General features: G+C 39.3%; 1 protein-coding gene across 2 annotated transcripts in view; it reads right to left on the reverse strand.

The window, feature by feature from the left end:
• Positions 1 to 1,540: 1,540 nt before the first annotated feature.
• Positions 1,541 to 12,569, reverse strand: part of SLC25A24 (solute carrier family 25 member 24) — a 53,189-nt gene continuing 42,160 nt past the window's right edge. Inside the window, exons 8-10 of one of the 2 annotated variants that reach the window (XM_039254975.1) lie at positions 11,396 to 11,563; positions 6,359 to 6,512; positions 1,541 to 3,587 (exon numbers count right to left, since the gene is read on the reverse strand). In XM_039254975.1, the coding sequence (XP_039110906.1) occupies positions 3,409 to 3,587; positions 6,359 to 6,512; positions 11,396 to 11,563 (501 nt within the window). In that variant the 3' untranslated portion in view covers positions 1,541 to 3,408. Of the gene's footprint in view, positions 3,594 to 6,358; positions 6,513 to 11,395; positions 11,564 to 12,569 lie in introns of both variants that reach the window. The other variant, XM_039254974.1, reaches the window with a different exon arrangement.

The raw sequence follows: 12,569 nt of genomic DNA on the forward strand, positions 1-12,569 counted from the left end.
CCTCAGCTCCTGAAAGTGACTGGTACAAAGTAGTGTTTAATAAATACTGAAGTTAAAAATGAACACAGAAGTTCTTATGGAATAGGATGCCTAAGTGGCCCAGGCTTGAGGTCCTTCTTTCACAGAAAACCGTGTGGCAGTGGCTGTGGCTAAGCATCTGAGTTCATGGCCAGGGGGCCCAGTGACAACCAGTGACATGCACATCCGGTAAAAAAACAGAAACAAAAACAAACACACACACACACACACACACACACACACACACACACACACATGAACAAGAACAACTTTCACAGCAGCTGCAGGCATAGACATCTTCAATCGCACTGTGGTCAGAGGGCAGCAGTGGGTCCAGGCTGGGGACAGCTCGGACTTCAGCACAGCTCTGTGCTGCATGGGAGGGAGGAGGAGGGAGGACATGCTCTCCCAGAGAGCAATGTAAAGTTCAGTCCATCCCATGCTAATCCCAACAAGGGAACATGGCAAAGTGGAGGAGGAGAGGAGGGTTGCTGCTTGCCCCTCCCCGCAAATATCAATGCTCCCATGGTTTGCATCTCAAAACAGAAAAAAAAGAAAAGAAAAGAAAAAAATTCCATGAGAACCAAAGGGCCAGGAAAATTCTTACCTGGAGGTAAGGAAACCAGGCCACACTTTTATACATGTGTCCTGATATAAAGCTCAAAGTGTAAAATAGCATAAAATATGATCCCTGTTTCCATGAAGCTTCTTCTCTTGATGTGGATATAAGATGGAGAAGTAAATGCAGCAGCATATTTCTAACAAAGGGTTCCTGAAAACAGAGGAGGGCTCATGTGTTTATTCTTGGAGTCTGAGTGGCATCTGAGTTAGAGTGCAGAAATTTCTTTGCAGTCGTGTGTTTTAGTTTATTTTTTTAAATCAACTTTTGTATTTAATTATAATCTGCATTGTATAAAGCTTTTTAATCACTTACCAGTAAACTTACTTAGCTTTGCTTCCCACAGCTTCAAGACAAAGTGATATTCCATCCAGATGTGTCATTAAGTCCCATGATTTGGGGGGCTCCTGGGTGCCTCAGTCAGTGGAGCATCCGACTCTGGTTTTTGGCTCAGATCCATGATCTCATGGTTCGTGAGATTGAGTCCCTGCAAGTTTGAGCTCCTGCTTCTGGCTCTGTGCTGACGGTGTGGAGCCTGTTTGGGATTCTTTCTCTCCCTCTCTCTCTGCCTTTCCCCTGCTCTCTCTCTCTCTTTCTCTCTCAAAAAAAACCAAAAAACAATCATCCCATGATTTTGAATTCTCCTTGACACTATGAACCCCCAGGGGTATAACCCTAGCTAGTAAATGTGGAATTTGGACATCAAGAAAAACATCATCTTATGCCAAAATGTATGACAGAGACAACAAGTGCTGTGGCTGGTCAGGAAAAGCCAAACTATTTGCCGACTATATGGAATCAGATGTGAAAAGTATCAGTCAAACTGCTGCTGGTGACAGAAGCTGTGTGCCACATCCATTTTTTTTAAATGAAGAAACAAGTCATTTTTAAAAGAAACGTATATCTTTTATTAATAGAAATGGAAAGTACATGGGCAATAATACCAGAAATAAACATCTTCAACTCTGGGCTCTTTTCAAAAGACACAAGATCATTTTTTCAAAAGATACAAGATGCGTAAACTACATTCATACATCACAATGTTAAATAGCAAACAATTTAAATTCATGATGAACAATGACTATTTTTCAGTAGCTTGAAATTTTAGTTACTCATCCGTAATTCTTATGAGTAAAAAAATGAAAAAGCTAATCATGTACCTTAACATTGTCATTTATGTATTACTCCAAGTACAAACAGCCCTGAAGATAGAGTCCCATGCTTATCGTAGGTATTATAAACATGCCATTTATCAGGCATAACTAATGTATTAAGAAATATATTTTAGAACATGTTTCACAAACACAGCTCCAACATTTCTGTTTTGTTTAAAAAATATAAGAGGTAGGTTCAAATAAAGTAAATGCCTATTATGTCATTAGATTTTCACAAAAATGTTAGCAATTTATAACAGAAATCTCTAGCAATCAAACAACATTAAAAAGCCACAGAATAACTTCAACTTAAATATTTGTCTAAGTCTTAATCACACAAATAAAAAAAAGATGGTTGACTATAAAAATGTCTTTAGTAAAGTAAAAATATGCCATCAATAATATAAATTTTCTGTACCATAACATGTTCCTAAAACGACACAAGGGAGAATATGAATGTAAATGTTTATAAATTGAGGCTTTCATTTAAACATGGGAACCTAACATATAATATTAATATACACTACTATTAAAATGCACTATTCTCCTAGGTTTGTGTTGCCCAAACTGAGAACTGCAGGTTCAAACAAATTCAACACTGAGAGGGGAAGGAAGACGTCATTGACCCATGATCAACCTACTTGACATAATTAAGAAATGTTCGATTGCCAAGAATGCTCCCTAGAAGCCTTCCTGATTAAAATAGAATCTGATTCAAGTAGGAAACAAAGAAGGACAAAGATAAGAGAGATGCTCTGCAGAAGCAGATGTAGGTAGAAAGGTTTTGCTTCCTGGTGCTTTTCAAAGCAATGACAGAATAAATAGAATCTTTCATATAAGTTGCCCTGCATTGATGATTTAACAGTAATATATTGACAATCAGTGTGTCACTCCAGGAACCAAAGAACAGTGCAAGGGAAATGGAAAAGGGCCCATTGAAGTAAATACTATTTCATCACTCCTCCTTATACAAAAAATGTAAATGGATTAGAGTTATTTGCATGCCCAGGAATTCTGCCACTTCAGTTCATTCTCATTCAGCTCATTCGAAAGACAAGGATATAAGTCCTATACTTTCTTGGCTGCTGTAAGGTCTGTTTTCATGCAATGATTTTCTATTAATGGTTCTATAATGAAATTTTAAGAGGTCTACAAAGACATTCAAAATACATAAAACAACTTATGTTTCAAGGTTTTCTGATCATTATTTTTTAGAAAAAGACATTTAAGTATTAAGGAACTGGCATAAACTTGAACCAACCAAAATAAAGATTAATAATTTATAATTACCACACAAAACAAATATAATTCAAGCAATACATTTTTCAGATTTAGGACTCAGGGCATAGCTTTGTAGAAAGGTACTAATATGAAAAGATAAAATACAATTTTGTGGCCTTTTAAAAATTGTGTGAGCTTATCAAAGCTATGATTTTTAACATTTCTGTATATATAAAATTGAGCCCAAATGTTTGAAGTAATCATTGATAGGCTCTCTGTTTTTGTGAGAAATATATGGCTTCTTTTGCCGTAGGCTCGTAATTCTAGGTGGTAAAAGTCATTCCAGAGGATTGATGAAAATTTCAATAATCATCCTAAAGCACAAATTTCAACGTGTCATTTCTGGGTTACTCTTAAAGTTTGCTTCATCTTTTCATAAACCACGTAACTGATGCCCACAGCAGGGAGCACCTTCATGAAGTTTGGGGTGATGCCTCTGTAAAGTCCTGGTATTCCTTCTTTGGAAATTATTCGTCTAAAGAGGCCAACCATGTTCATTTGTTTGGTTCCTTCTGCTGTGGCTAGGAAAAGAAAAAAGAAAAAAGAAAAGAGAAGAGAAGAGAAAAGAAGAGAAGAGAAGAGAAGAGAAGAGAAGAGAAGAGAAGAGAAGAGAAGAGAAGAGAAAAAAGAAAAGAAGGAAGGAAGGAAGGAAGAAACAAACAAACCAGGCTAATTTAATATTCAAATAGGTTTTATTTGTGATTCTGAATAATATTCTAGAATATATAACGTACCTCTTTATATAAATCTTCTTGCATGGCACCTAAGAGTGAGTTCCATAATTACAGTAACAATGATAACAACAGTTACTTGTTGAGTGATTGCTATGTGTTAGATACTGGCTTTATTACTTTATATACCAATCCTGCAAGGTAAGTATCATACCTATTTTATAAATGAGGAATTGGAGGCTTAGGAAGATGGAGAAACTTGGCCTAATACACTTCGCCAGCAAGTGGGAGAGCTGAGAGCAGTCTTTCTGACTCCAAAGTTCATGTACTTTCTACCACCCCACATGGCCACGGCCACCCCTCCTCCCTCCCCATTAACCAAGCACTGAAAAGAGAGTTCAATCCTGGGAATTAAGGGGAGCATGGGGAACACTTTGAGGATCTTAAGAAAATGTAGGGTTCCTGGGCCTTGAAAATGGCCTCAAGAGGCAAGAAAGGGAGGAAGGCACCACAAGACAAGGGAGGGCACATGGAGGTACTACATGGGACTGCTGCCTGCTGATGTGCTTACTACACAGAGGGTACCTAGCACTGGAGGTGGGTGAGGCAGGGGTGGGGAAGTGGAAAGGAGGAGAAAAAATAAAGTGGGGCTAATTCCAAAGCCTTTAAAGGCTAAAGGCTTTGAAATTCCCACTAAGAACTTGGGAATTTATTCTGAGGACACTGAAGAGTCCCAAAGATTTCTGAACAGAAGTAAAGTGATCAGACCTCGACTTTAAAAACAACAGATCTGGGCACCTGGCCGGCTCAGTCGGAGGAGTGTACGACTCCTGAGTCTGGGGTTTGAGCCAGAGCCCCATTCTGAGTGTTGAGATTACTTAAAAATAAAATCTTTAAAAAAATAAACATAGATCTATCAGTCACGAGAGGACTGGATTGGAGCTGGCAGACAGGAGAGGGGGACTTGCCAGGTGAAGGTTTCAATCAGATGGCCTGGGTTTGAAGACTAGCCTCCACTATTTGCCAAATGTATAACCTTACAGAAGTTACGTGATCTCTTTGTGCCCCAGTTATTCACCTGTAAAATGCAGGTAATACTAGTATCAATCCCAGAGATGGTTATGGTGGTTAAATGAGAGAATACAAATGAAATATTTAGTTACTAATTTCCATTTTTCTCCCCAGGCATATGATCTTCTTTCAGCTCCTCAAATGGAGCCCATTTTCTCCTGCCTTAGTGCATTCACATATGCTTTTCCTCAGGCTGGACAGCTCTTTCTTTTCCACCCCACCCACCTTTGCCCAGCGAACTTCCACCTGTCTTTCTAGACTGAGCTTAAATGACAATGTTCTCTGGCTCCTAAGTGAAGTTAGAGCCTCAGTGAGGTTAGAGCCCCTTGATCTGTGCTCCCCTGACAAACGGGAGGTGATTTAACGAGTTTGTTTACTTGCTGAACGTGTGTCTTCTCCACTCCACGATGGCAGGGACCACATCTGACTTGTGGACTGCTCTAACCCTAGCATCGGGCAGAGTGTCCAGCACCCGACAATGGCTCTGGAAGTATTGGTTAATTAATGAGTGACTGCTTGATGGGGGTGGGGAAGGTGGTTGGTACTTAGAGGACAGACTGGGAATAGAGCTGTAGATAACCAGGGGGTACTGTTTAAAGAAATGATAGTAGGTGAGTGAGACAGGCCAGCAAAAGAGCAAAAAAAGAAAAGATAGGCATGGACCACATACTTTAAATAGCAATAAAAGCCAGCAAATCTGAAGAAAAGAGAATAATCAATAAGATGGCAGAGGAGCCAGGGGGACACAGTATAATCAGAGCCAAGGGACAGGACAGGGTCACAATGAGGAGGGATCACAGTTCAAAAGTTGCAGGGTCCAATAAGAACAAACAATTCCAGCCACCATCTACCAAGAATTTGCCACAGGCCAGATGTTTTACATATATCGTTGTCAATTCTCACAACAATGCCCAGTTCTCATTCCTATTTACAGATGAGTAAACAAAAATCTAAAGACGTTTGGGGCAAAGAGGAAAATCCAAAGAGGTTGGAACTCAAATCTGTCTAGATACTAAAGCTTATATACTCTTAAAATACGCATTCTCAACATGGGCAAAACAAAATCTCACTGTTTACCCATAAAACACAGATATACACAAAGTACATGTACAGTGTATTTGTGATATTAAAATTTCATGAAGAGGGAGTGATTAGGAAAAGAATTTATGAAAGGGTTCCCTAGGGAGGCAATAATGGGAAAGGAAAAAAAAAGGTTGTGAAACACTATCTTAAAAGCATATTCTGCTATCTCAGTAGAACCTGAAGCTCCAAAGCATGTTGCTGAATACTTCTATCAGCATCATTCGTCCATCAAAAACTCACCTGGAGGGGAACCTAGGTGGCTCAGTCAGTTAAGCATCTGACTGTTGATTTTAGCTCAGGTCATGATCTCACGGGGATCTCACGTGGGATCAAGGCCCACGTCGGGCTCAGCTGGGATTCTCTAACTCTCCTCCTGTCCATCCCCTACTCATGCACCCGTATACATACATGCAGGCACTCTCTCAAGATAAATAAATAAAAACATTAAAAGAAACCCTCACCTTGGGCCTGCATGCGTGTTTTCACCAAAGCCAAGGGGTAGCTGGCCAGCTGACCGCAAGTGCTGGATACGACACCACACCCCAGCAGCACCACGACTCCGGGATTAACAGAGTCTTTGGTGGCATGATTATCTAGCCAATAGGACTTCAGGAGCTGCCAGAGAAACAGAAAAGAAGAGAAACAGTGAACAACTCACTTTACAACTGCTTTCACTCCACGCGAACATTTTCACAGACACCCTCGTCCTTATGAGAGACAGGCTGCATGTCTGCAAGATCAGGTAGCACGTTCCCAGGAGCAGCAGCTCTGCACACAGGTGTGGAAGCCACTGGGGACTCTGAACACATGAGCTTTGCACTGGTTGCTCCTTTCCTTCTCAACGTTAAGATCAACAACACTCCAAATGCAGGATTTCAAGCACATTTCCTATAGTATTAATATAAACAATATCATTCTACTTACTGCATCTCATTTTGTACTTCACATGTTACTTCATTTAGTCCTTTCCCTGATGTGGAGCTCTTCTTCCAATTTTAGAATGAGGAAAATGAGTCTCAGGGGAGTTGTTGTTTTTTTTTTTGTTTTGTTTTTTTTAACAAGAGTGCAGAAGCAAGTATACCAATCCCCAGGCCATGCCTTTTTCCCCATCATCCTATATCCTTGTATTTCCATTAGAAAGCTTTGATTGAGAATAACTGTAATACATATACTAACCTACTTTTTAAGTACACAATATTTTAAGTATAAGAATCTACACACATATGTGGGGAAATTATTGTTATGCTAGTGCAAGCATAGTAATACACTACCTAAAGCAATCTAAGGATTCAAGGCAATACCTACTCAAGTCCCAAAGGTATTTTTTGAAGAAAAAGAGAAAACCACCCTAAAATTCATATGGAATCTCACGAGACCCCAACAGCCAAAATAACCTTAGAAGAAAAGAATAAACTTGGAGGCCTCATACTCCCTTATTTCAATAGATGCTACAAAGCAACAGTAATCCGATGTGCGGTCCTGTCATAAAGACAGATACATAGATCAGTGGAACAAAAACAGAGTCTAGAAATAAATTCTTGAATATATGGCCATATTATCATCAACAAGGATGCCAAGACTAGACACTGGAGAAAGAACAGTCTCTTTAAGAAATGGTGTGAGGAAAACTGAATATCCACACACAACAAATAAAGTTGGGCCTTTACCTTACACCATGTACAAAAATTAACTCAAAATGGATTAAAGTTCTAAACATAAGACCTAATACTATAAAATTTCTAGGAGAAAACACAGGACATGACATCAAAAGCACAGGCCACAAAAGCAAAAATAGGTAAATGGATTTCACCAATTTAAAAACTTCTGTGCAGCAAAGGAAACAATCAACAGGTGAAAAGGCAATCTATGGAATGGGAGAATATATTTGCAAACCACACATCTGATAAGGGCTAATACCCAAAATAGATAAAGAACTCCTATAACTCAACAACAATTAAAAAATTAAAATGGTAAAGCAACAGATATATGAAAAGATGCTCAACATCACTAATCATCAGGGAAAGACAAATCAAAACCATAATGAGATATCCCCTTACACCTGTCAGAATGGAATCCAAAAGACAAGAAATAACAAGTGTTGGCAAAGATGTGGAGCAAAAGAAACTTTTATGCACCATTGGTAGGAATGAAAATTGGTATGGCCACTGTGGCCATAGAGGTTTCTCAAAAAAATAAATAAATAAAAGTAAAACTACCATATAATTCAGCAATTTCACTACTGGGTATTTACACAAGGGAAATGAAAACACGAATTCAAAAAGATATATGCACCTCTATGTTTACTGCAGCATTATTTACAATAGTTAAGATATGGAAGCAACTGAACTGTCCTTAGACAAAGGAATGGATAAGAAAGATACGCTGTGTGTGTGTGTGTGTGTGTGTGTGTGTGTGTGTATACACATGCATGTGCATATACACACAACATACATTCAGACACACACGCATATATACAACAGACTATTACTCAGCCATAAAAAAGAATAAGATCTTGACATTTGCAACAACATGAATGGACAACATGAATAGTGCCCTAGAGAGTATTATGAGGGTATTAAGTGAAATAAGTCAGAGAGAGAAAGACGCTTACCACATGATTTCAGTCATATGTGGAATCTAAAAAACAAAGCAAATGAACAAACCAAAAAAAGTCAGAAACAGGCTTTTTAATGTTTATTTATTTTGAGAGAGAGAGAGAGCATGAGCATGGAGGAGCTAAGAGAGAGTGAGAAGAGAGAGAGAATCCCAAGCAGGCTCCATGCTGTCAGCTTAGAGCCTGACACAGGGCTCAATCCCACAAACTGCAAAATCATGACCTGAGCCAAAATCAAGAGTTGGCCTTTCAACTGACTGAGCCACACAGTCGCCCAGAAACAGACTCTAAAATACAGAGAACAAACTGATAGTTGTCAGAACGGAGGAGGATGGGGGATGGGCCAAATGGATGAAGGAGAGTGGGAAGTACAGTGTGGAATAAATAAATCACAAGGATGAAAGGTACAGCATAGGCTATAGAGTCAATGGTATTGTAATAGTGTTGTATGGTGACAGACTATAGCTACACTACTGGTGAACATAACACATAGAATTGTCAAATCACCATGTTGTACACCAACAATTAGTGTAACATTGTGTGTCAACTATACTTCAAAAAATTGGCAAAACTTTTGATAGACATTTTTCCAAAAAAATATATAAATGGACAATAAGCCTATGAAAAGATGTTCAACATCACTTATCATCAGAGAAATGCAAGTCAAAAACATAATGAGACACTGTCTCATCTCCATTAGGATGACCACTATTTAAAAAAACAAACAGCGGCGCCTGGTGGCTCAGTTGGTTGAGCGTCCAACTTTGGCTCAGGTCAGATCTCACGGTTCGTGAGTTCAAGCCCCGCGTCGGGCTCTGTACTGACAGCTCAGAGCCTGGAGCCTGCTTCGGATCCTGTCTCCCTCTCTCTCTGCCCCTCCCCCACTCGTTCTCTGTCTCTGTGTCTCAAAAATAAATATAAACATTAAAAAAAATTTTAATAAAAAAATAAATAAAACAACAAACAGAAACTCTCAGGAGTTAGCAAGGATGTACAGAAACGAGAATTCTTGTGTACTGTTGGAAGGAATGGAATAGGCAGGGTATAACCATGGAAGCCAGTTTGACAGTCCCTCAAAAACTTAACATAGAATTACCGTAGGACCCAGCAGTTCTATGCCTCAGTATATACCCAAAGGAATTGAAAGCAGAGACTTGACGAGATACTTGTACCCCAATGTTCACTGTAGCATTATTCATAATAGCCAAAAAATAGAAACGACCCAAGTATCCGCCAACAGATGAACAGATAAGCAAGATGTGGGATATACATACAATGGAATATTATTCAGCTAATAGGAGTGAATTCTGATACATGCTACCACATGGATGAACCCTGAAAACGTTACGCTAAATGAAATAAGCCAGACAATAAAGGACAAATATTATATGATTCTACTTGTATGAAATAATAGAATAGACAAATTCATATAGACAGAAAGTAGATTAGAGATGACCAGGGGCTGGGGGGAGGGGACCATGGGGAGTTCTTTCATAATGGATACAGAGCTTATGTTTGGGATCATGAAAAAATGTTGGAAATAGTGGGGATGGGATACAGCATTGTGAATGTAATTAATATCCCTGAATTATACCCTTAAAAATGGTTAAAATGGCAAATTTTATGTTATATACATTTTACCACAATTTTAAATTAAGTTTTATTTTTTTTTAACATTTTAAAAATTTTTTAAATTTATTTCTGAGAGAGGGAGAGAGACAGCTTGAGCAGGGGAGGGTCAGAGAGAGAGGGAGACACGAATCTGAAGCAGGCTCCAGGCTCTGAGCTGTCAGCACAGAGCCCAACGGGGGGGGGGGGGAGGATCGAACCCATGAACCATGAGATCATGACCTGAGCCAAAGTCGGACGATCAACCCACTGAGCCACCCAGACGCCCCAAGTTTTAAATTCTTAAGGCCACTGAATTTTACACTTTAAAGGAGTAAAATGTATGTATGTAAACGTATGTAAATTAGATCCTAGTAAAGCTGTTTAGGAAAAAAGGTAAAGTCCTCTAAGAAAACTTCCATTACACATGCCACCCTTCCTCTCAGCTATAGGTGGGGTCCCTTCCAAATGCACCCAGCCTTACTTCTATCACAGCACAGCTAACCACACTATGCTTTAGTAGTTTCTCTAGCTCCCTGACCAGAATTTTGGTTTTGTAAAGGCAAAAACTGAGGCTGTTTGTCAGATTCATAAATTATTAAATGGTTTAAATGGCAGAATTGATCCAAGATTTGTAGTCTAAGTTGTTTTTTCAGTACCAGGGATGACTCTGTGTCCTGTACATCAGTCTCTTGGCTTTATCAATGTCAGATTTTAACAATTCAAAGAAAATACGTCCTTTTTGCTTATTTCCTCTCCCCTCAAAAAATCGTTAGTATCATCTTCTAAGCTGAACAACTATACTTGAATGTGAGTTTTCTCACTTCATTAATAAAAATAATTTGCAGGGAGAGGCGCCTCGGTGGCTCAGTCAGTTAAGCTTCCAACTCTTGATTTTGGTTCAGGTCATGATCTCACAGGTTTGTGAGTTCAAGCCCCAAGTCGGGCACTGTGCTATCAGTGCAGAGCCTGCTTGGGATTCTCTCTCTTCCTCCCCTGCTCATGTACTCTCTTTCAAAATAAATAAATAAACCTTAAAACTTTTTAAAAAATAATTCACAGGGAAATCTGATACAAAAGTGACCACAGGCATATGGGGTCTCACATTCAAGGCACTTGAAAAAAAAAAAAAAAAGGTTAAATAACACAGCCCTGAATCTGCTTCTGGTCACAAACTATTTCTTGGTATATACATGCTTCTTTATATGAAGTCAGCTTCTAACAATAGGAACTATTTAACTACATTTTCAGATTCAAAACATTGCTGCAAACTCACCTCATACACAGCAAGATCTATACCTGCGTAAGGTACGATGCCTAATAAGTTGGGAATGTATCCTTTGTAAAAAGCTCCCACGCCTTCATGTTTCAGAATCTTCTTGGCACAATCAAATATTCCAGAATATTGTCCAGTTTTGCCTACAGCCAGCCTGGTTTTTATAACCTAGTTATAAAAGAATGTAACAAAATGTCATTATTCATATTAAGTCCATCATGGAATTCAAAGTATTTTACAGAGAAAAAATACCCAGCACATAGTGTCACTCAAATAACTGTCCAGTCTGTTGATGTGTTATCCCTTACACATCATGACTACTGAGGGGCTACGAGGAGACTCAATAGGACCTATTTATTTTAGAGAGGCTCTGAATGAGGGCTGTGGCAGAGGAAATAGAGAGAAAATTTAGAGGTCTTAAAACTAGTATGGACGGTAAGGGAGATGGTAGCATACACGGTGACCCCAGTGTTTGCAGCTTGGAACACAGGCGGGAGACAGCAGGGAGGTGGGAACAGGAGCTGTTAACGGAGATGGAGGATATACGAGGAAGGCTATGTGTTCAGTTAGGATATTTTTTTAGAGATATGAGAAATAATATGAACAACCATAATATGATGCTTACAAGGAAAGCAAGATGAACATGCATAGCACAAAGGTGAAACTTACGGGTATTTTTTGCTTAGATCTTATTAGTTGTTGAAAAACCCTCTGTCTCAAAACCACACTGAGACACCACCTCACGCCAGTCAGAGTGGCTAAAATGAGCAAATCAGAGAACTCTAGATGCTGGCGAGGATGTGGAGAAACGGGCACCCTCCTACACTATTGGTGGGAATGTAAACTAGTGCAGCCCCTCTGGAAAACAGAGTGGAGGTTCCTCAGGAAACTAACAACAGAATTCCCCTATGACCCAGCAATAGCACTGCTAGGAATTTACCCAAGGGATACAGAACTGCTGATGCATAGGGGCACATGTACCCCAATGTTCATAGCAGCACTCTCAACAATAGCCAAAACATGGAAAGAGCCTAAGTGTCCATCAACAGATGAATGGATCAAGAAGATGTGGTTTATCTATACCATGGAATACTACATGGCAATGAGAAACAATGAAATCTGGCCATGTGTAGCAACATGGATGGACCTTGAGGGTGTTATGCTGAGCAAAATA

Source organism: Hyaena hyaena, unplaced genomic scaffold, assembly GCF_003009895.1.
Source record: "Hyaena hyaena isolate Hyena2069 unplaced genomic scaffold, ASM300989v1 scaffold_504, whole genome shotgun sequence".
Taxonomy (NCBI): domain Eukaryota; kingdom Metazoa; phylum Chordata; class Mammalia; order Carnivora; family Hyaenidae; genus Hyaena; species Hyaena hyaena.